The sequence below is a fragment of the Salmo salar genome, chromosome 22, assembly GCF_965601325.2.
Source record: "Salmo salar chromosome 22, fSalSal1, whole genome shotgun sequence".
Taxonomy (NCBI): Eukaryota; Metazoa; Chordata; class Actinopteri; order Salmoniformes; family Salmonidae; genus Salmo; species Salmo salar.
In genome coordinates this window covers 2,223,172-2,248,443 of record NC_138312.1, presented here as the reverse complement: position 1 = coordinate 2,248,443, position 25,272 = coordinate 2,223,172, and the positions used below count along the sequence as shown (strand labels likewise).

Sequence of the window (25,272 nt, the reverse complement as noted above, 5' to 3'; positions counted from 1 at the left end):
CCGTTCCATACTGAAGCCGTTTCCACCAGAAAGGAAGACTTGCCTCAACATAGCCTCTGCACAGGCTTTCAACAACATTATCTTTCTTCATGATTATGCGTCCAATTGTAGCATAATCATGATAGGATAAAGGTTGACATCGCCCAACCCTAGTACATGATACCTTTAGGCAGAGGTGAGACCTAGTCACTATTATTCAAGTCACAAGGTCCGAGTCCCAAGTAGGACAGGTCAAGCCTTGAGTCAAGTAAATCATGCATTCTTAAGAGGAAGTCGAGTCAAGTTCTTTCAAGTCAAGTAAAAAAATAAAAAAATATATACATGCAATGACTTGTTCAACAACAAATCTTTTTTTGAGGCTACCAGACAGCCCTTTTCGTTATTTTGTCCTCAACACATTTTGATTCTGTGATTGTAAAATAGGGACCTGCATTCTGCATGAAATCAGCAGAAGGCTCATTGTGTAGATTTACTTACTTGTCTTGGTAATCCAATGATGAAAGTTGATTTACCAAATATACACGTGCAATATCTCAAAATAAATAGCCTCTGTATTAGGCTTAACCTGTCCTATTTGAACAGACACAGGTAGAGGGCAAGACTGCACAGTGTCCCCTTGAGAAACCAAATTGAATCTGTCAAACAGGTACATAAGCACTTAGCCCCTACCAGGACCATACAATTACCCAATTACAACCAATACACTGATTCTACAATGTAAAAGGACATTTCCACATAGCATTAAACATGTATGGCAATTTAACAAGCTAGCTAAATAGGACAAATTAGCTAGCAACTGCAAGATAGATAGCTAAATTGCCATACATGTTTAATGCTTTTTGACCACCTGTCCACAACTGAATATAATTGGTTCAGAGTTTATTTTGATATTTTAACCTGTGTGTCGTGATTGCGTTTGGTGTGTGGGGACAAAATAAATTTGCGCACGATAGCGCGTGGCCGGTTGGGGTACAGTGTAAGTGTTGCAATAAATGTCAAATCAAATACATTTTTATTTGTCACATGCTTCGTAAACAGGTGTAGACTAACAACAATGTATAGAGAAAAAAAAGAAAAGTAATAAGAAAAGTAATAAATACACAATTAGAAATGATAACTTGGCTACATACATGGGGTACCAGTACCGAGTAGATGTGCAGGGGTACGAGGTTACGGAGAGGGAATGATGAAACGCTAGCAATTATTGTAGGATTAGATGGAATATACACTGAGTGTACAAAACATTAGGATCAGCTTACTAATATTGAGTTGCACCCCCTTTTGCCCACAGAACAGCCTCAATTCGTCGTGTTCCATAGGGATACTGGCCCATGTTGACTCCAATGCTTTCCACAGTTGTGTCAAGTTAGCTGGATGTCCTTAGGGAGGTGGACCAGTCTTGATACACATGGGAAACAGTTGAGTATGAAAAACCCAGCAGCATTGCAGTTCTTCACACACTCAAACCGGTGCGCCTGGCACCTACTACCATACCCTGTTCAAAGGCAAAGTTGGATTCTAGCTTGAAATATATACTTATTCATGTTACTATACTTGAACTACTTCACATGTAAAATGTTATCGTTAAATCTCATGGATCCTATGAAGAGGGCCAAAGGGTAACAGTCTGGTTTCAGTCACTGATAAGGTTGGAGAGCTGTGGATTAGGGAGGGGTGAGGAATGTGGGCCGAGGTCAGGTCAGATGAAGTGACAAGGAACAGTTCTATTACACACACACCACCTAAGTTTCTGCCTTGCAACAGAGATGTATTGGCTGTATAGATGTGCAAGGAGGAGACTCAGCCTAATAGGAGGGTATAAATACTTGTACTGATGGGAACATGTCTATGTCTTTTCAGCTGTTTGACCCAGTGGGTAAATAAACTTGGTTTGAGCTTTGACTAGTTGTCCGTTAGTTTTTTCCTGTTTGCCAAAACCTAAAATACTTAAATATTGTCTTGCCCATTCACCCTTAGAGTCTCAATTGTCTCAAGGCTTAAAAATCCTTCTTTAACCCATCTCCTCCTCTTCATCTACACTGTTTGAATTGGATTTAACAGGTGACATCAACAAGGGATCATAGCTTTCACCTGGTCAGTTTATATCATGGGACGAACATGTGTTGTACAGTCAGTGTAGATTTGCCACATTTGCATTTAAATGTGTGAAAGAAAGCAACAGCAAGCATTTCAACAAGAGAACAAAGCGCTCTCCACTGGCGGGAGTTTGGAGAGTGCAAGTGGAGAGACATGCCTATGGTGCGTCTTCACCACAGTAATAATTCATTTTTACAACAAATTCCAAATGCAAACTTCAAAAGGAAATGATATATTTCAAGCAATTCTGAGATGCTAAAAGACCAGTAGGCCTATGCTAGTCATTTTTAGCTTGATGCCCCATTGCTGGTGAGCTTCCAAAGTAAACAATTAATATTCTTAATATCACCAAACAATTGTTGGAGCTGCATATTTATTTATTATGGCAATCCTCTCACCCTACAATTTGACCTTTGCGCTGCCCCCAATCATATAGCTGCAAAAAAAACAACAATCTGTTTGCTAGCTCACCCGAACTGTGTTGATTGACACTATACTGGTCCTATCAGAGAGCAGAGAAAGTAATCCATGGACTCTTCACCACAAAATGTTACAAAACAGGGCCAGATAATTTCAAGTCATTAGTCTCAAGTCAAAGTCAAGTCCGGAGGCTCCAAGTCAAGTCTCTTCTCTATCAAGTCTTTACATGTAGCTACATAGTTGTCTTTGCTGTCTTTGTATCTAAGATAATTGTGTAGTTTTAGAGTAATTATCGGGGTTAGCTAGCCAGCTATTTTCGTCCTCCACGACGCCGTTCTCCAAACTTAGTCAACACTGCTAGCTAGCCAACTTCTACCGACTAGCAGCACTGTAGAAACTAATACATTACAACGGAACGATTTGATTAGTGTAGTGTTAGCTAGCTACATAGTTGTCTTTGCATCTAAGATAATTGTGTAGTTTTAGAGTAATTATCGGGGTTAGCTAGCCAGCTATTTTCGTCCGCCACGACGCCGTTCTCCAAACTTAGTCAACACTGCTAGCTAGCCAACCTTTACCGACTAGCAGCACTGTAGAAACTAATACATTACAACGGAACGATTTGATTAGTGTAGTGTTACCGAGCTACATAGTTGTCTTTGTCATAGTTTGATAATTGTGTAGTTTAGAGTAATTATCGAGATTAGCTAGCCAGCTATTGTCGTCCTCCGCGACGCCATTTTCCAAACCTAGCCAACTTTTACCGACGAGCAGCATTGTAGAAACTAAATACATTACAAAGGAACGTCTTGATTAGTGTTATGTTAGCTAGCTACATAGTTGCCTTTGTATCATGATAAAGGTGTATTACTGAAACTATCGAGGTTACCTAGCCAGCTACACTTTCAAACAAAGTCAACAACGCAGCCACTGCTAGCTAGCCTACTTCACCAGCCAGCAGTACTGTATCATTTTAGTCATTTTAGTCAATAAGATTTTTGCAACGTAAGCTTAACTTTCTGAACATTCGAGACGTGTAGTCCACTTGTCATTCCAATCTCCTTAGCGTAGCCTCTCCTGTAGCCTGTCAACTATGTGTCTGTCTATCCCTGTTCTCTCCCCTCTGCACAGGCCATACAAACGCTTCACACCACGTGGCCGCTGCCACTCTAACCTGGTGGCCCCCGCGCGCACAACCCACGTGGAGTTCCAGGTCTCCGGCGGCCTCTGGAACTGCCGGTCTGCGGCCAACAAGGCAGAGTTAATCTCAGCTTATGCTACCCTCCAGTCCCTCGACTTCTTGGGGCTGACGGAAACATGGATTACCACAGATAACACTGCTACTCCTACTGCTCTCTCCTCGTCTGACCAAGTGTACTCGCATACCCCGAGAGCATCTGGCCAGCGGGGTGGTGGCACTGGAATCCTCATCTCTCCCAAGTGAACATTCTCTCTTTCTCCCCTGACCCATCTGTCTATCTCCTCCTTTGAATTCCATGCTGTCACAGTTACCAGCCCTTTCAAGCTTAACATCCTTATCATTTATCGCCCTCCAGGTTCCCTTGGAGAGTTCATCAATGAGCTTGATAAGATCCTTTCCTGAGGATGGCTCACTACTCACAGTTCTCGGTGACTTTAACCTGTTAGGGCTAGGGGGCAGTATTGACACGGCTGGATAAAAAACATACCCAATTTAATCTGGTTACCACTCCTACCCAGTAACTAGAATATGCATATACTTATTACATATGGATAGAAAACACCCTAAATTTTCTAAAACTGTTTGAATGGTGTCTGTGAGTATAACAGAACTCAAATGGCAGGTCAAAACCTGAGAGATTCCTTTACAGGAATATAATATAATTCTTTAAATGTATGCTTTCGCCGTAAAACCTTTTTGAAATCGTAAAACGTGGTTAGATTAAGGAGATGTTTATCTTTCAAAGGGTGTAAAATAGTTGTATGTTTGAAAAATTTGAATTTTGACATTTATTTGGATTCAAATTTGCCGCTCTTGAAATGCACCTGCTGTTGATGGAGTGCACCACGGGTGGCACGCTAGCGTCCCACCTAGCCCATAGAGGTTAATCTAACCACGTTTTACGATTTCAAAAAGGTTTTACGGCGAAAGCATAAATTTAGAGTATGTTAGGACAGTACATTTACAAGAGTTGTGTGTAATGTTTTGTCAATTCAAAGACAGGGTCACCAAAACCATAAAACCAGCTAAAATGATGCACTAACCTTTTACAATCTCCATCAGATGACACTCCTAGGACATTATGTTAGACAATGCATGCATTTTTAGTTCTATCAAGTTCATATTTATATCCAAAAACAGCGTTTTACTATGGCATTGATGTTGAGGAAATCGTTTCCCTCCAATAACCGGCAGTCAAGTCAGCACCACAAATTAAATAATTAAAATTAGAAAACATTGGTAAAATATTATATTGTCATTTAAAGAATTATAGATTTACATCTCTTGAACGCAATCAACTTGCCAGATTTAAAAATAACCTTACTGGGAAATCACACTTTGCAATAATCTGAGCACTGCGCCCAGAAAAATACGCGTTGCGATACAGACTCGCCGTCATGTTGGGGAGATCTAAAATCGAAAATACTATGTAAATAATCCATTACCTTTGATTCTCTTCATCAGATGTCACTTCCAGGTATCACAGGTCCATAACGAATGTAGTTTTGTTCAAAAAAGCTCATCATTTATGTCCAAAAATCTCTGTCTTGTTAGCACATGATCTAAGCCCGCCGGACTTCACGTCATGAACGAGGGGAAGAAATATATTTACGTTCGTTCAAACATGTCAAACGTTGTATAGCATAAATCATTAGGGCCTTTTTTAACCAGAACATGAATAATATTCAAGGTGGACGAATGCATCCTCTTTTATAACGTATTGGAACGAGGGTACCCAACATGAACTCGCGCGCCAGGTGTCTAATGGGACATCATCATTCCATGGCTCTTGTTCGGTCAGATCTCCCTCCAGAAGACTCAAAACACTTTGTAAAGGCTGGTGACATCTAGTGGAAGCAATAGGAAGTGCCAAAATATTCCTCAGCCCCTGTGTTTTTCAATGGCATAGGTTTAAAGGTAATACAACACATCAGGTATCCACTTCCTGTCAGAAAATGTCTCAGGGTTTTGCCTGCCAAATGAGTTCTGTTATACTCACAGACACCATTCAAACAGTTTTAGAAAGTGTAGGGTGTTTTCTATCCATATATAATAAGTATATGCATATTCTAGTTACTGGGTAGGATTAGTAACCAGATTAAAATCGGGTAAATTTTTTTATCCAGCCGTGCAAATACTGCCCCCTAGCCCCAACAGGTTAAGCATGTCCCAGTTTAGATCACCTAACAGTACAAACTCGGAAGATAAATGGGGGAAATTAGTTCACATATGGTGTCCAGGGCACAGCTAGAGGCTGAGGGGGGTCTATAACAAGCAGCAACAGTGAGAGACTTTTTCTGGAAAGGTGGATTTTTAAAAGTGGAAGCTCAAACTATTTGGGCACAGACCTGGATAGCATGACATAACTCTGCAGGCTAACTCCACCCCATATGGCAGTTCTATCTTGGCAGAAAATGTTGTAGTTGGGGATGGAAATTTCTGAATTTTTGGTGGCACTTCCTAAGCCAGGAGTCAGACATGGCTAGGACATCAGGGTTGTTGAGGGGGCTAAAGCAGTGAATAAAACAAACTTAGGGAGGAGGCTTCTGATGTCAACATGCTTGTAACCAGGGCTTTTACGGTTACAGAAGTCACCAATTGATAGCACCTGGGGATTAGGAGTGAAACTGGGGTCTACAGGGCCTGGGTTACCCTGTAAATCACCAGAGGAACAGAGGAGGATTAGGATAAGGGTACGGATAAAGGCTATAAGAATTGGTCATCTAGTTCATTGGGAACAGAGACTAAAAGGAGCAGATTTCTGGGCGTGGTAGAATAGATTCAGGGCATAATGTACAGACAATGGTATGGTAGAATGTGAGTACAGTGGAGGTAAACCTAGGCGTTGAGTGATGATGAGAGAGGTTTCGTCTCTGGAGGCACCAGTTAAGCCAGGTGAGGTCTCCGCATGTGTGTGGGGTGGGACAAAAGAGCTATCTAAGGCATGTTGAGCTGGACTGAGGGCTCTACAGTGAAATAAAACAATAACAACTAGCCAAGACAGCAGTAGACAAGGCATATTGACATTAGAGAGGCATAAAGCAAACCCAGGTGTTGATCAGGAGAGCTAAGACAACAACGGGTAAATGGCGATGTATGGGCAGAGCGGGTCAGTTCGGTACATACAGGACCTGAGTTCGAGGCTGGGGCCGACAGGTAAACAAAATGACGTACAGTGTTATTGAAACAGTCCAGGGGGCATCAGCTGTGTAACCAAGTGATCATAGGGTCAAAAGAGCAGCAATAGGTGAGTCAGTATGCTGTTCGGTAGTCACCACTACGCTAGGCGAGCAGGGGACACAGCATTCAGAAAAGCCAGCGGGCCAGGACTAGTAGATGGTTCTTCGGCAACATTGTAACAGAATAGCCTGTTGAGACCACATTGGGCGATCACTTCGGCAGTCCAGTCGTGATAGGTCGGTGGGGCTCCGTGTCGACAATAAAGGGTCCAGGCCAATTGGCAAAGGAGGTGTTGTAGCCCTAGAATTAGCTAGTATATGGGCCTAGCTTGAGGCTAGCTGGTGCTTGCTTCGGGACAGAGGCGGTAGCTAACAGTAGCTACTCGTTTGCAGCTAGCTAGCTGTGATGATCCGGTGTAATGATCCAGAGCGGCAGGAATCCGGTGATTGGTAGAGAGAAGCAGTCTGATATGCTCTGGATTGATATTGCGCTGAGCAGACAGGCATGATATCGCGCTGAGCAGACAGGCAGGACTTGTCCGAGCTGGCTGGCTGGTGACCGAGAAAAAAAGGTGAAGACCGCTAGCCGTGGCTAACAAAGACTAGTAGCTAGTTAGCTGGCTATCTCCTGATGGAAGTTCCAGTTATAAGGAATAAAAATAGCAGATCCGTACCACATTGGGTGAGGCGGGTTGCAGGAAAGTATATTTAGTTCGTAAGATATATACGAAGATGACCGGCTATTTACACGAGATAAGACAAGGAAACACACAAGTCCTACTGCTACGCCATCTTGGATCTCTAAATAATCAACTGATAAAAGCAGCAGAATCAGATAAAATAAACAGGTAAAAATACACCTTATTATGGAACAGCTGGGACTGTGAAGAGACACATACAAAATAACCGACACACATACGCACAAGCGCTATCACACACGTACATTGCAATATTGTTGTATGGTGGTATTATACATTTTGTATTGTAGATATGTAGTGGTGTAATAATGTTATATGATGTACTGTTTTATCTTTTCTATATATTCATCTATATATCTTTTATATGTAATGTAAGTGCCTTAACTTCTCTAGGGTAGGGGGCAGTATTTTCACGGCCGGATGAAAAACATACCCAAATTAAATGGCCTACTACTCGGGCCCAGGAACTAGAATATGCATATTATTAGTCGATTTGGATAGAAAACACTCTGAAGTTTCTAAAACTGTTTGAATGATGTCTGTGAGTATAACAGAACTCATATGGCAGGCAAAAACCTGAGAAAAATCTAACCAGGAAGTGGGAAATCTGGTGCTTGTAGTCCTTTCAAGTCATTGCCTATCCAACACACAGTGACTTAGGGTTCATTTTGCACTTCCTAAGGCTTCCACTAGATGTCAACAGTCTTTATTTAGAAAGTTGTTTGAGGCGCCTATGGTGAACAAAGAGCGAACAAAGGAAGTTGGAAGTTGTTGACTCAGGAAAGCACATGAGTTCATTGGTGCGCATTCACGTGATGAGGTAGCTGTGTTCCAAAATGTTTTTCAAGACATTGTAATCGTTCGGTTGGAATATTAGAAGTTTTAAGTTAAAAAGGCCATAAAGATTGATGCTATACAACATTTGACATGTTTCAAAGAACGTAAATATAACTTTTTTTTACTTTTCGTCGCGACATTTTGCCTGTGCTTCCTACATTTGGAGTAGCTTACTGAACGCGCAAACAACAAGGAGGTATTTGGACATAAATTATGGACTTTATCGAACAAAACAACATTTATTGTGGACCTGGGATTCCTGCAAGTGCCTTCTGATGAAGATCAAAGGTAAGTGAATATTTCTAATGCTATTTATGATTTTAGATGACTCCAAAATGGCGGGTATCTGTATTGCCTAGTGTATGTTTCTGAGTGCCGTACTCAGTTTATTGCAAAGTGTGCTTTCCCCGTGAAGCTTTTTTGAGATCTGTCACAGCGGTTGCATAAAGGAGATGGTTATCTAAAATTCTTTGAATAACAGTTTAATATTTTATCAACGTTTATGATGAGTATTTTTGTAAATTGTTGTGCTGATTCACCGGTAGTATTGGAGGCAAAATATTTTCTGAACATCACGCGCCAATATAAAATGCTGTTTTTGGATATAAATATGAACTTTATCGAACAAAACATACATGTATTGTCTAACATTGAGTCCGAGGAGTGTCATCTGATGAAGATCGTCAAAGGTTAGTGCTTCATTTTAGCTGAATTTCTGGTATTTGTGACCCCTCTCCTGCTTGGAAAATGGCTATGGTTTTTCTTGTGTTGTACCTGTCCAAACATAATCTAACTTTATGCTTTCGCCGTAAAGCCTTTTTGAAATCGGACAATGTGATCACATTAACCTGTTATGGCTAGGGGGCAGTATTTTCACGGCTGGATAAAAAACGTACCCGATTTAATCTGGTTACCACTCCTACCCAGTAACTAGAATATGCATATACTTATTACATATGGATAGAAAACACCCTAAAGTTTCTAAAACTGTTTGAATGGTGTCTGTGAGTATAACAGAAGTCATTTGGCAGGCAAAAAAACTGAGAAGGTTTCATGCAGGAAGTGGCCTGTCTGACAAGGTGTCGTTCTTCTTGTCTCTGTTTATTGAAGAGTGAGGATCTTAGCTGTCCCGTGACACTTCCTACGGCTACCATAGGGTCTCAGAAGGCGGTAAAAAGCTGAATCGTGGCTTTGCAGGCTCTGGCTGAAAAAAAGTAGCGCGTTTGGGTAATGGCTGGTTACAGTACTGTGAGACTCAGGCTCGTGCCCACGTCGACCGAAAGCTTTGTTTACTTTCCTCTGTTTAGCTAAATGGACATTCCCGGTCGGAATATTATCGCTTTTTTACGAGAAAAATGGCATAAAAATAGATTTTAAACAGCGGTTGACATGCTTCGAAGTACGGTAATGGAATATTTAGATTTTTTTTGTCACGAATTGCGCCATGCGCGCGACCCTTATTTACCCTTACAGATAGTGTCTGGAACGCACGAACAAAACACCGCAATTTGGATATAACGATGGATTATTTTGGACCAAACCAACATTTGTTATTGAAGTAGCAGTCCTGGGAGTGCATTCTGACGAAGACAACAAAAGGTAATCAAACTTTTATAATAGTAAATCTGATATTGGTGAGTGCTAAACTTGCCGGGTGTCTAAATAGCTAGCCCTGTGATGCCGGGCTATGTACTTAGAATATTGCAAAATGTGCTTTCACCAAAAAGCTATTTTAAAATCGGACATATCGAGTGCATAGAGGAGTTCTGTATCTATAATTCTTTATAACAAGATTCAAAAGGCACTCGCACATCTGAGCAATCTTGTTACAGGTGCATGGCAACAGTTGAAACAGGATGAATGAAAAAAGGAAATCGCACACTGTTCTTGATAGTATCACTGATATTTAATAAGCTTACGTATCGGCCTAATGGCCTTCGTCAGAGCTTTTGTGAATTTTCGGAAAACAGCACCTCTATGTAGACCTAGCCCCACCCACATCCGTTCCACGTATGGAAAGGGGTTGGAGGCAAAGGAAAAATAAATAAGTGCTACCAAACATAACAATATGCATTTCACAAATATTACAAAAGTGTATAGACAAGACGTACCGAACACGTCCATAAAATCACAACGAGGACATAGCAAGTTTTCATTAATCATTGGGTACATCATACGAAAAAACAAAGTAATCTTAAATAGGAACATATTTTAAATTCACAACATAACATACATAGGCATTTCATCATTAAGTCCTTTAGGAAATAATGTCTGGAGGGTGAAAATCCAAAAACATTCTCTTTTGCTCAGAGTATTATTAATATCACCTCCCCTGTCTGATATCTTGACTTTCTCTATACCACAAAATCTAAAGGTAGAAATGTCATGCTTTTGGTCATTAAAATGTACTGCGACTGGATAATCCCTGTCGTTTCTCCTGATTTAACTTTTATGTTCACTAATTCTCTGTTTGTTTGAGAGAGCGGGAGGTTTTACCAACATAGCAGAGCCCACATGGACATTTAATAATGTAAATAACATGGGTGGTGGTGCACGTGATGATATCGTTAATTTGAAACCGTTTTCCTGTGTGTGGGTGGCAGAAATATTCACACTTCATCATATTGTTGCACTGTGCGCATCCTCTACATTTATAGCTACCATTTGGTAGCGGGCGTAAAAGAGCCTGGCTGATTTTCTTTCGTGGCTGGCAGTTGGCATGAACCAATTTATCGCGCAAATTGCGACCTCTCCTATACACAATGAGTGGTGGATTCTTGAATTCAGCCGGCAAAGCTGGGTCCGATGATAAAATATGCCAATGTTTCTTAACCACACCTCCCACTTTTCGCGAATTCAAAGTATATGTGGTTGTGAACATAACGGAGTGTTCTTTTGCTTTAGCTGGTCTTTTTTGTAACAATTCATCTCGTGTTTTTCCCAATGCCAAATGAAGAGCTTCATCCACACATTGTGGCGAATAGCCTCTTCTTAGAAACCTAGTGCGCATCTCCGCTGCTTTTTCTAGATAATCATCATTGGAATAGCATATACGGCGCAGTCTGAAAAACTGGCTTCTAGGAAGTCCTCTTTTTAATGGCTCAGGGTGGAAGCTGTCCCCCTGTAATAGAGTATTTCTGTCTGTTTCTTTTCGATACAGAGTTGTAAACAGGGTTCCATTTGATTTCTCAATCCACATATCGAGGTAATGAACGCGTTGAGTGTCACTTTCAATAGTAAATTTGAGATTGGGATCCATGTCATTGAGTAGTGCCATAAAATCTGACAGCTCTTGTTCAGTTCCTTCCCATATGCAAAAAATGTCGTCAATATATCGATACCACTTCAGGATTTTATTCAAAAATGGATTTTCGTTTTTGTTAATGACTAAACGTTCTTCAAATAGACCCACATAAAGGTTAGCATAGCTCGGAGCGAATGTGGAGCCCATCGACGTTCCATTCGTTTGGAGGTAGTATTCATCATCAAACCTAAAATAGTTATACTTTAAAACATATTCTGCCAGCTCTAAAATAAAGTTTGTTGGTGGATATTCATTAGTATCTCTGTCTCCCAAATAGTGAGCTAGTGCTGCCAGCCCCCCCCCGCATGGGGAATGCTGGTATATAGACTCTCGACATCTAATGTGACCAGAATACAGTCTTCTTTCAAACCCGTTATTGGTGAGATCTTGTTTATGAAGTCTATAGAGTCTTTTACATATGATGGCAATGCTTGCACATGAGTTTTAATAAAAGCGTCTACAAAGTTCGACAATGGCTCTAGCATTGAGCCTATTCCTGCAACCACTGGTCTGCCTGGATAATTGCCTTGTTGTGTTTTAGGTTTGTGTAATTTCGGTAAAATGTAAAGGCATGGACGTATGGCACATTTGCAGCAAAGATATTCATATTCAGGTTTTGAGATAAGGTGGTTTAATAGGGCTTGCTCCAAACTAGAGCATATATCCCTTTGGAACACCTGTGTGGGATCAACACTTAGTTTTCTATAGAAACGTTCATTACTGAGTTGTCTCTGAATTTCTTCTTTATATTTTTCATAGTCTAAAACAACTACAGCACCCCCCTTGTCTGCAGGTTTAATAACCAACGATGAATCTTTCATTAATTCATTAAGTGCCTGTTCTTCTGTTCTAGTGAGATTTTTCTTTATGTGGTTTGTTTGTCTCGTATACACTGACATGGCTTCTTGTTCGACTAACCTACAATAGGTATTAATCGAAGAATTGTTAACTATGGGACAGAATTTGCTTTTGGGCTTAAAATGTGTGCCAGTTCGTTGATGTGTTTCTTGGCCCGAAACAGTGTTTTGTGAAAACACATGCTTAAGTTTAATCTTACGGAAGAATTTGAACAGATCTACTTTCGTATCAAATGGTTTATCTGTACATGTAGGTACAAAAGAGAGACCCTTAGATAAGACTGAGACTTGAGCGTCAGTAAGGTCTTTTTTGGAGAGGTTAATTACCGCGTCCTGCTGTAGCTCCGTGTCCACGGCCTGTGATCCTGGTCTCCTCTTCGACCGCTTGCCTCTCCTACATCGTTTCTTTTCTTTCGTAGAGCCTTGTGTTGCTTCCGGGCTAGAAAAACCGGCTGTGTGCCATGATAGCTGGAGTCACTGTCTGTAGGGAATTCGCTCTCGGTGGATGCCTCTGTGTCCACATTTCCATGTCCTCCTGCTGCTGCGTATCTGCGTCCCTCAATCAGTGGTGCGTCCCTACGTCGGCCTCTCCGTGCTCCTGTCCTTGGGCCTTCCCATGCATACACCTGGTTAAGCTGGTAATCCTCTGTGTCACGCTGATATTTCTTGATCTTTGTTGCTTGTAGAGAGTCTCTGTATTTCCCAATGGACTGGTTGATCACGTCGTCTATGGCTGTAAAATTAAGGCCTAGAATCTCCTTCATCACAACCTCATGTTCGCTAATCTTAACTTCAACTTCTTTTGCTTCCTTCGACACATGCTCAACGATTAATAACATTAAATCTAGTGAACATTTATTGAGTATATCACCCCATTGATGAACGAAAGTTTTGTCGTTTTTCCCTATTGTAGGCTCCTTCTGTATTCTCAGTCCTCTTGGAATGCGCTTGTTGCGCCAATACTCGCTAAGAGTGGTGCCATGCAGGAGCAAACGAGTTTCTTTCTCTCGAAGTCTCTGGAGTTGGATTTTGAGTTCGACAGTCGAGTGCTGAACTGGGTTGTCCATGTTGGAGGTAGGAAAAAGAATCCTATCGGCGTCTTCTTGTGTGAATGAAAGAGTATTCGCACAATGCTCAGTAAGTGAGTTGATCTCTCGTAGTCAATCCATTGTATATTTGGTACGTCTTTTTCTTTTGTGTATACTACAAGGTTTCAGAGTGCAGAGTGAAAAACAGTATAACAAGATTCAAAAGGCACTCGCACATCTGAGCAATCTTGTTACAGGTGCATGGCAACAGTTGAAACAGGATGAATGAAAAAAGGAAACCGCACACTGTTCTTGATAGTATCACTGATATTTAATAAGCTTACGTATCGGCCTAACGGCCTTCGTCAGAGCTTTTGTGAATTTTCGGTAAACAGCACCTCTATGTAGACCTAGCCCCACCCACATCCGTTCCACGTATGGAAAGGGGTTGGAGGCAAAGGAAAGGCAAATTGTGAGTTTATTCTTTGTAACAGCTACAAAATCTATTTTACTTTTGATAAAGTAAAATGATGACGGCACGTGTTTCCTTGCAGGTAACCATGACTGACAGAGGAAGAACAATGAGTCCAAGCACCAACCTCCTTTTGAAGCTTCCAGTCTGTTATTCGAACTCAATCAGCATGACAGAGTGATCTCCAGCCCTGTCCTCGTCAACACTCACACCTGTGTTAACGAGAGAATCACTGACATGATGTCAGCTGGTCCTTTTGTGGCAGGGCTGAAATGCAGTGGAAATGTTTTTTGGGGGATTCAGTTCATTTACATGGCAAAGAGGGACTTTGCAATTCATCTGATCACTCTTCATAACATTCTGGAGTATATGCAAATTGCCATCATACAAACTGAGGCAGCAGACTGAAAATTATTATTTGTGTCATTCTCAAAAGTTTTGGCCACGACTGTACGTTCATCTCTAGGAGACAGAATGCGTCTCCTTCCTGAGCGGTATTATGGCTGCGTGGTCCCATGGTGTTTATACTTGCGTACTATTGTTTGTACAGATGAACGTGGTACCTTCAGGTGTTTGGAAATTGCTCCCAAGGATGAACCAGACTTGTGGAGGTCTACAATATTTTTTCTGAGGTCTTGGCTGATTTCTTTTGATTTTCCCATGATGTCAAGCAAAGAGGCACTGAGTTTGAAGGTAGGCCTTGAAATACATCCACAGGTACACCTCCAATTGACTCAAATGATGACAATTAGCCTATCAGAAGCTTCTAAAGCCATGACATAATTTTCTGGAATTTTCCAAGCTGTTTAAATGTAGTGTATGTAAACTTCAGACCCACTGGAATAGTGATACAGTGAAATAATATGTCTATAAACAATTGTTGGAAAAATTACTTGTCATGCACAAAGTAGATGTCCTAACCGACTTGCCAAAACTATAGTTTGTTAACAAGAAATGTGTGGAGTGGTTTAAAAACGAGTTTTAATGACTCCAACCTAAGTGTATGTAAACTTCCAACTTCAACTGTATGCACTGCGCATAGAGACGCGTGATGTCCCTGACCCCAGAGAAGGAGCTCCCGTTCCGTAAGATTGGGTCCCACCTTGTCGCGGGTTCCGCCCTGGCAGAGGGCCAGCTCTCCTGCAAGGCCTCGTGGAATTCAGCAGAGATGGGGACAGATGCAGAGTCATCACCGTCCACCAGTTGATGTCCAGTGCAGTGCCTACCCAAGTGAGTAGGCTCCTCATAGCCTCTCGAGCTGCTGGGGGCGATGAAGATCCGCTGGCGGCTTCTGATGGCCTGTCAGCCTGGTAGCCCTGCTCATGGTGGTGAACAGTGCCAGCACCGTCCCCCAGGAACAGCCTATCACTGGCCAACAGGTGTCGTCGCCATCGAAGCGATCAACGTCCTGACGCAGGGTATGCGCCTGTCCAGGACTGGCAGCAGATGGGCTCTGCCTGCGGTAGCTCTGGCCATGCTTCCTGGGAGTGGTACTGTGCCCAGTAGAGGGACTAACAGCTCGCTGCCGCACCACTCCTGGGGGAGGGAGCTCGTCCCCAGCCTGAGCCTGGCATACCCACTCGCGCATGTTCTCCAATCGTGCCAGGTGCAGGCGTTCTGAGAACACCACACAAAACAGGTATCCACTAGGGCGCTCCACCGCCCTCTCCGCGTGGCTCAATCCCAGGCAGTGCATACACAAGTTAGGTGGATCCACAGGGGGATGCCACCATCACACCTGTCACAATGGGAAGCCATAATATCAGCCAAACCAACAAGGCCACGGAGCAGGGGTCCGACGCCCTGGGAGAGCTATGTCGTGACCCGCTTGGAGGAATAGGAACCCGGTGAGGATAAATTACCCAGTACCTCTGCAAACACAGGGGGAGACCCCTGTGAGAAAAACAGCAACAAGGTAATAGATTTGATGTATTTGTTTTAGACCAACTGCAATATTACCTAGCCGGTTTAATATCCAAGCAGTAAAAACAGCACCTTAACCTCTTGGGGCTAGGTGGGACGCTAGCGTGCCACCTGTGGTGCACTCCATCAACAGCAGGTGCATTTCAAGAGCGGCAAATTTGAATCCAAATAAATGTCAAAATTCAAATTTTTCAAAAATACAACTATGTTACACCATTTGAAAGATAAACATCTCCTTAATCTAACCACGTTTTACGATTTCAAAAAGGTTTTACGGCGAAAGCATAAATTTAGAGTATGTTAGGACAGTACATTTACAAGAGTTGTGTGTAATGTTTTGTCAAGTCAAAGACAGGGTCACCAAAACCATAAAACCAGCTAAAATGATACACTAACCTTTTACAATCTCCATCAGATGACACTCCTAGGACATTATGTTAGACAATGCATGCATTTTTAGTTCTATCAAGTTCATATTTATATACAAAAACAGCGTTTTACTATGGCATTGATGTTGAGGAAATCGTTTCCCTCCAATAACCGGCAGTCAAGTCAGCGTCACAAATTAAATAATTAAAATTAGAAAACATTGGTAAAATATTATATTGTCATTTAAAGAATTATAGATTTACATCTTTTGAACGCAATCAACTTGCCAGATTTAAAAATAACCTTACTGGGAAATCACACTTTGCAATAATCTGAGCACTGTGCCCAGAAAAATACGCGTTGCGATACAGACTAGACGTCATGTTGGGGAGATCTAAAATCGAAAATACTATGTAAATAATCCATTACCTTTGATTCTCTTCATCAGATGTCACTTCCAGGTATCACAGGTCCATAACGAATGTAGTTTTGTTCAAAAAAGCTCATCATTTATGTCCAAAAATCTCCGTCTCGTTAGCACATGATGTAAGCCAGCCGGACTTCTCGTCATGAACGAGGGGAAAAAATATATTTCCGTTCGTTCAAACATGTCAAACGTTGTATAGCATAAATCATTAGGGCCTTTTTTAACCAGAACATGAATAATATTCAAGGTGGACGAATGCATAGCCTTTTATAACGTATTGGAACGAGGGTACCCAACATGAAGTAGCGCGCCAGGTGTCTAATGGGACATCACCGTTCCATGGCTCTTGTTCGGTCAGATCTCCCTCCAGAAGACTCAAAACACTTTGTAAAGGCTGGTGACATCTAGTGGAAGCAATAGGAAGTGCCAAAATATTCCTAAACCCCTGTGTTTTTCAATGGGATAGGTTTAAAATCAATACAACACATCAGGTATCCACTTCCTGTCAGAAAATGTCTCAGGGTTTTGCCTGCCAAATGAGTTCTGTTATACTCACAGACACCATTCAAACAGTTTTGGAAACTTTAGAGTGTTTTCTATCCATATATAATAAGTATATGCATATTCTAGTTACTGGGTAGGATTAGTAACCAGATGAAATCGGGTACATTTTTTTTATCCAGACGTGCAAATGCTGCCCCCTAGACCCAACAGGTTAAGGAACTCTAAAGTTAATGTCTCAATGTAGTGGAAAGCCCAGCACGATACTCGCACTCTGCAGGGGAAAGAAAAAACCCTGCAGGATAATTAGTAGAGAACCCGCACTTACAGCACGGGACATGTTAAGGCAATTCACAACACACACATAGAACAAGCCAGTCGGCAAGTTGTGTAAGGTAAATTACAGTTTGTGGCAGCAAGAGCCACCAATATATCAATGTACACGGAGTCGTAGTGTAACGCTAACGAAACACAAGCGCGACAAACCACGGGCGAAGATACAGATCAACCGCGCGCAGCGAGTGGAGCACTCAAGAAGAGGGCTGGCCTGATGGCCAGCTGCTCAAGGCTGCGAACAGCCAGTGAGTATACTTTCACGCAAGATATTACACTTACCAAGCGAATTTCAGAAAGTTTGTACCTCAAACCATAAGGACGTCCGCCGAGAAAATGAAAGAATGTGTGTCGCGGCCATGGGCTCTATATATAGGGGCAGACCCCAGACGTGACGCAGGTGTACACCGGAGTAAATCTGTAAATCCTCACCTCGGATGTATCCCTCCGCCGCGGAGTGATACCAATATATCAATATATTGGAGTGATCCAATGTAGTGAAACATAACGTACACAGTTTCACAGCAATGTTCACATACATTATACATTTAGAAATTGGCTTATCTTTGGCTAATTTAAGATAAACTTCAACCCTGTTACTTTATCTGGCATTTACTAAGGTAATTTATTTAACTTGTTTAACATCTTGATGAGAACCTGTTTTAGTTGGAATTGGGCTGCCTGAGTAAACTTAGCTCTTTAACCTCTTACATCTAGACGTTCCACTAGCGGAACACCTGCTCCAATATCCAATGATAGGCGTGGCGCGAATTACAAATTCCTCAAAAATACAAAAACTTCAATTTTTCAAACATATGACTATTTCACAGCATTTTAAAGACAAGACTCTCCTTTATCTAACCACACTGTCCGATTTCAAAAAGGCTTTACAGCGAAAGCAAAACATTAGATTATGTCAGCAGAGTACCAAGCCAGAAATAATCAGACACCCATTTTTCAAGCTAGCATATAATGTCACAAAAACCCAGAAGACAGCTAAATGCAGCACTAACCTTTGATGATCTTCATCAGATGACACACCTAGGACATTATGTTATACAATACATGCATGTTTTGTTCAATCAAGTTCATATTTATATCAAAAAACAGCTTTTTACATTAGCATGTGACGTTCAGAACTAGCATACCCCCCGCAACCTTCCGGGGAATTTACTAACAATTTACTAAATTACTCACGATAAACGTTCACAAAAAGCATAACAATTATTTTAAGAATTATAGATACGGAACTCCTCTATGCACTCGATATGTCCGATTTTAAAATAGCTTTCTGGTGAAAGCACATTTTGCAATATTCTAAGTACATAGCCCAGCCATCACGGGCTAGCTATTTAGACACCTGGCAAGCTTAGCCTTCACCAAAATCAGATTTACTATTATAAAAGTTTGATTACCTTTTGTTGTCTTCGTCAGAATGCACTCCCAGGACTGCTACTTCAATAACAAATGTTGGTTTGGTCCAAAATAATCCATCGTTATATCCGAATAGCGGCGTTTTGTTCGTGCGTCCCAGACACTATCCGAAATGGTAAATAAGGGTAGTGCGCATGGCGCAATTCGTGACAAAAAAATTCTAAATATTCCATTACCGTACTTCGAAGCATGTCAACCGCTGTTTAAAATCAATTTTTATGCCATTTATCTCGTAAAAAAGCGATAATATTCCGACCGGGAATCTCCTTTTCGGCAAACAGAGGAAAAATCACAAAGACGGGGGCGGCCAGTGCACGCGCCTAATGCCCATTGTCCCTTGATCGGCCACTTGAGAAAGGCGATAATGTGTTTCAGCCTGGGGCTGGGATGACGACATTCTGTTTTTTCCCGGGCTCTGAGAGCCTATTGGAGCCGTGGGAAGTGTCACGTTATAGCAGAGATCCATTGTAATTGAATGAGATGTCAAAGAAAGACAATAAATGGTCAGACAGGCCACTTCCTGTAAAGGAATCTCTCAGGTTTTGACCTGCCATTTGAGTTCTGTTATACTCACAGACACCATTCAAACAGTTTTAGAAACTTTGGAGTGTTTTCTATCCAAAGCCAATAATTATATGCATATTCTAGTTACTGGGCAGGAGTAGTAACCAGATTAAATCGGGTACGTTTTTTATCCAGCCGTGTCAATACTGCCCCCTAGCCCTAACAGGTTAAGGACAAGAAAGTCAAGGTATTGGAGTGGCCATCACAAACCTGACCTCAAACCTATCGAAAATTTGCGGGCAGAACTGAAAAAGCGTGTGCAAGCAAGGAGTCCTACAAACCTGACTCAGTTACACCAGCTCTGTCAGGAGGAATAAGACAAAATTCACCCAACTTATTGTGGGAAGCTTGTGGAAGGGTACCCGAAACATTTGACCCAAGTTAACCTGTTGGGGCTAGGGGGCAGTATTTGCACGGCCGGATAAAAAAACGTACCCAATTTAAACTGGTTACTACTCTTGCCCAGAAATGAGAATATGCATATAATTAGTAGATTTGGATAGAAAACACTCTGAAGTTTCTAAAACTGTTTGAATGGTGTCTGTGAGTATAACAGAACTCATATGGCAGGCAAAAACCTGATAAGATTCCATACAGGAAGTGCCCTGTCTGACAATTTGTTATCCTTCTGTTGCATCTCTATCAAAAATACAGCATCTCTGCTGTAACGTGACATTTTCTAAGGCTTCCATTGGCTCTCAGAAGGCGCCAGAAAGCGGATTGAGATGTCTGCAGTCTCTGGGCGAAGTACAGCAGCTCTGTTTGTTACTGGTCAGGCTGGGGACACTGACACTGGAGATGCGCGTTCATGTGAATTCTCCATTTTGTTCTTTCAGCCTTTGAATGAATACAATGTCGCACGGTTGGAATATTATCGGTATTTTACAAGAAAAATCGCATAAAAATTGATTTTAAACAGCGTTTGACATGCTTCGAAGTACGGTAATGGAATATTTTGAAATTTGTCGTCACGAAATGCGCGTCACCCTTCGGATAGTTACCTGAACGCATGAACAAAACGGCGGTATTTGGATATAACTATGGATTATTTGGAACCAAAACAACATTTGTTGTTGAAGTAGAAGTCCTGGGAGTGTATTCTGACGAAGAACAGCAAAGGTAATCCAATTTTTCTTATAGTAAATGTGAGTTTGGTTAGGGCCAAACTTGGTGGGTGTCAAATTAGCTAGCCGTGATTGCATAAAGGAGTTCTGTATCTATAATTTTTTTAAATAATTATGTATTTTGTGAACGTTAATCGTGAGTAATTTAGTAAATTCACTGGAAGTTTGCGGTGGGTATGCTAGTTCTGAACATCACATGCTAATGTAAAAAGCTGTTTTTTGATATAAATATGAACTTGATTGAACAAAACATGCATGTATTGTATAACATAATGTCCTAGGAGTGTCATCTGATGAAGATCATCAAAGGTTAGGGCTGCATTTAGCTGTGGTTTTGTTTTTTGTGACATATATGCTTGCTTTGAAAATGGCTGTGTGATTATTTTTGGCAGGGTACTCTCCTGACATAATCTAATGTTTTGCTTTCGCTGTAAAGCCTTTTTGAAATCGGACAATGTGGTTAGATTAACGAGAGTCTTGTCTTTAAAATGGTGTAAAATAGTCATATGTTTGAGAAATTGAAGTTATAGCATTTATGAGGTATTTGTATTTCACGCCACGCGATTCCACTGGCTGTTGACTAGGTGGGACTGCCCAGGGAGGTTAAACAATTTAAAGGGAATGCTACCAAATACTAATTGAGTGTATGTAAACTTCTGACCCACTGGGAATGTGATGAAAGATTATACACGCTGAAATAAATAATTATCTCTACTATTATTCTGACATTTCACATTCTTAAAATAATGTGGTTTACCTAACTGACCTAAGATAGGGATTTTTACTAGGATTAAATGTCAAGAATTGTGAAAAACTGAGTTTAAATGTATTTGGCTAAGGTGTATTAAACTTCCGACTTCAACTGTACCTGGCATCCTGAATGTGGCAGCGGATATGCTCTCAAGGGAGGGCCCGCCACCTTGGGACCGGAGCCTACATCCCCAGGTGGTGCAACACCCGTGGGACAGGTTTGGGAGGGCGCAGGTGGACCTGTTTGCCTCCCTGGACAATGCGCACTGCCCCCGCAGGTACGCCATGTCAGAGCCACCAGGGCCTCTGGGCTTGGATGCTCTAGCTCATGATTGGCCAGGGCTGGAGCTTAACACATTGCCCCCTTTTTCCCTGTTCCAGGCTGTGCTGGACAGGACCAGGATGGCAGAGCATCATCTGCTTCTGGTGGCCCCATACTGGCCCAGACGACCCTGGTTCAGCCTTCTCCTGTCCCTGTTGTCTGGGACACCTTGGTAACTTCCCCTGAGGCTGGGGGAACTCTGTGGCATCCGAGGCCACACCGCCTCAGTCGGTGGGCTTGGCCACTGAACGGCGCTAATGGTCCATGTTAGGACTACAGGAGGGTGTGATGAACACCATGCAGAGCGCAAGGGCACCGGCTACAACCGCAGCATACCTGTTGCGCTGGCGGTTGTTTTGCTCTTGGTGCACTGGTATTGTGGTGGTGGTTGAGTCATGCGTGGTGCAGTATGTCCTCCAATACCTGCAGTCTCGCTTGGATGAGGGTTTAGCAGCCTCAAAACTGAGGGTATTTGGCCGCTAAATCTGTCTGCCATGTGGGGTGGATGGACAGGCCAGTGGGGCGCCGTCCCTTGGTCTCCAGGTTTATTGAAGGGGGTTTGTTGCCTGCGTCCAGCTGGGACCCGCTCAATGGCGAGCTGGGATCTGGATGTGGTCTTGGCAGCTTTGGCAAAGCTGCCTTTCGAATCGTTTAAACCTGCCTCCCTGAAACACCGCTCTATGAAGGTGGCTTTCTTGGTAGCGATTACTTCCATGAAGAGGGTGGGTGAGCTCCATGCTTTTTCGGGAAGTTCTGAGTGCTACCGGATGGACCCTGGTGGAAGGAGTATATCTCTCCGTCCCAACCCCTCATTCCTCCCATAGGTTCTGTCAGACAGGCATGTGAACATCCCTTTTATCCTGTCTACTTATGACCTCCCGGCAGTGGCGGGGGAGGCCTGCGAGAGCACTGGCTGCCTACGTGGAGTGGACAGAGTCAGTGAGAGCAACACACCAGCTCTTTGTCTGCTATGGTGAGAGAGTCCTGGGGGCTGGGCTATCAAAGCAGAGGCTCTCTCACTGGATCGTGGACACGATTACGACAGCATACGGCCTGGCTGGCATGCCAGTGCTGGGATCTGTAGTGGCACATTCAACACGAGGTGTGGCTGCATCCTGGGCTCTACTGAGAGGAGTGCCCCTCACTGAGATCTGTGCCGCGGCCAGCTGGGCTTCCTCTTGCACCTTTGCTAGGTATTATCGGGTAAATGTGGCACCTCCCAATTCAGTTGCTTCAGCAGTCCTGGGCGTCGCCTCCCCTTCCGGGGACTGTGCCGGGACCCACATTCCATATTGATGGCACCTGCGTCTCGGTCCCGCGCTGGGACTTCGCTGCTGGCTGGCCAGGTCCCTCTAGCACCGACTAATCTGGTACAGGTATATTGGAGTGTTCCAATATAGTGAAACATAAAAGGTTACGTATGTAACCACGGTTATGTGAGCTATATGGATCACTCCAATCCTCTACGGTGCTAGAGGCGCCTCAAAAATGATGTAGAGAACGTGTGTCGCGGCCATGGGGTCCATATATAGGGGCGGACCCCAGCCGTGACACAGGTGTACATGGGAGTAAATCCTCACCTCGCATGTATCCTTCCGCCGCGGAGTGATACCAATATATAAATATATTGGAGTGATCCATAAAGCTCACATAACCGTGGTTACATGCGTAACCTTCGTTTTACATGTAGATTACTTGTGGATTTTGAAAACAAAAATCAAGATGTGTCAATTTGTTTGTCTACATGCCATTTTAAAAAACAATGCAGCTATTTGAGTAGGCCTACACATATTTTGGGTTAAGACAAGTAACTAGGAGTGAGGGCAAACATAAGATTGCAAGCTGAGTTTGAATAAGGCATCTGATTACCACTTTGCATTTGGAACGGTTAGTTTAATTATACCTAATAACCAAATCATTGATGGATCACTAGATAAAATAAAATGTCTCTCCTCTTCCCCTGCACACGTCATCACACTCCCTCATCTGATTGGTTGTTTACTGCGAACCACAAGCAGAAATAAACGTCATCATACTCCTTGAACTGATTGGTTGAGTAGGCAGGCCTTCTGAATTTGTGGCTGTGGTATCTAGTGACGACCATTTCTATTGGAGAAGCAGTTTCTGCTTATCTCGATACTATATTGCAGGGGTTGGCAACCCAGTTGCTGGACTGTCGCAGGTACTGCAGGATTTGGTTTGACTAGGCGCCACTGAGCTAATTGATTAGTTCAGTGATCGCTTAAAAATCAACATACCTGGTCCCAAGTGGCGCAGCGGTCGGTCTTAAGGCACTGCATCTCAGTGCTAGAGGCATCACTACAGACCCTGCTTCGATCCCGGGCTGTATCACAACCGGCCGGTTCTTAACTGACTACCCTAGTTAAATAAAGATTAAATAAAAACGTTCCAGCTTGGTTAAATCAAAAACATGAGGTACCTGTGGAACTCTTGGACTAGGGTTACCTACCCCCACTATCATGTCTTTGCTTGAAGTTAGCTAAATCCATTACATTTGTACGATATAGCCTATTGACTTTGTGGCTGTGGTACTTCGTTCTTCCTGTGAAGTTGTTGGATAAAAAACTAGCCAGTTAGCTAATCATACCGTGTTCACGTGCTAGTCGGAACTAGGACATTTCCGTCTTGGAAACTCGTTTTAGAAACACGAGCTCCGAGTTTCCCGGTTGAAAGTACCAGAATCAACTATTGCTATAGTATAGGAAGCTCTGTGCAAATACAACGTTCATTTTAACTAGTCGGGAGGTTCCGAGTTTACGATAGTTGTTGAACACGGCATGATAAAACCGTATTTCTCATAGGTCTCACCTCTTTTATTTTTTGTGCCATTCTTCTTCGCAATGATGAGTTCCTGGTTAATCTTTTTCTCCAAAAATTCCTGTTTCTTCGTCAACATTTCCTCTGTGTCTCGAAGTCGCTGGATCGCCTCCTGAGGGCTAGCCGATTTCCCACCTTTACCTCCAGCGCCAAATAACTTCCCCAACAAAGACATATTTGCGCTGAATAACAACAATAACTGATACTACGAATTCGATAGCAATTAACAACATTCAACTAGTCTCGTATGTTCTCTCTCGCTGTCACTCGCCCAGCAGAGCTGCTGTTGTTGTTTCTTCTTCCTCTTTCCCACCAGGCCTCGTGATGTCACCAGGGCGTGGGTCAATGACGTAATGAGAATGATGTTCCTATGTTAATGAGCCCTTTACAGTATTCCTCCTTCAGAAAGAAGATCACTGATCTGCATTACAAATGGATCACTGATTTGTTACTTTTATTTAAATGTTTTACTTATCTATTTTTTTTACTCAACACTTTATTATTTTTAAATGCATTGTTGGTTAAGGACTTGTATGTAAGCAATTCCACTGTAAGGTCTACACCTCACCCAAATTATTAGGGTGAGGCACATGG

At 42.4% G+C, this 25,272-nt stretch overlaps 1 protein-coding gene across 1 annotated transcript in view; it reads right to left on the bottom strand.

Moving 5' to 3' along the window:
• The window catches only part of LOC106582625 (charged multivesicular body protein 4b), a 52,712-nt gene extending 27,697 nt beyond the window's left edge, over positions 1 to 25,015 (bottom strand). Inside the window, exon 1 of the mRNA XM_014165851.3 lies at positions 24,670 to 25,015. Coding sequence (XP_014021326.1) covers positions 24,670 to 24,853 — 184 coding nt within the window. The 5' untranslated portion in view covers positions 24,854 to 25,015. The remainder of the gene's footprint in view (positions 1 to 24,669) is intronic.
• Positions 25,016 to 25,272: the final 257 nt, after the last annotated feature.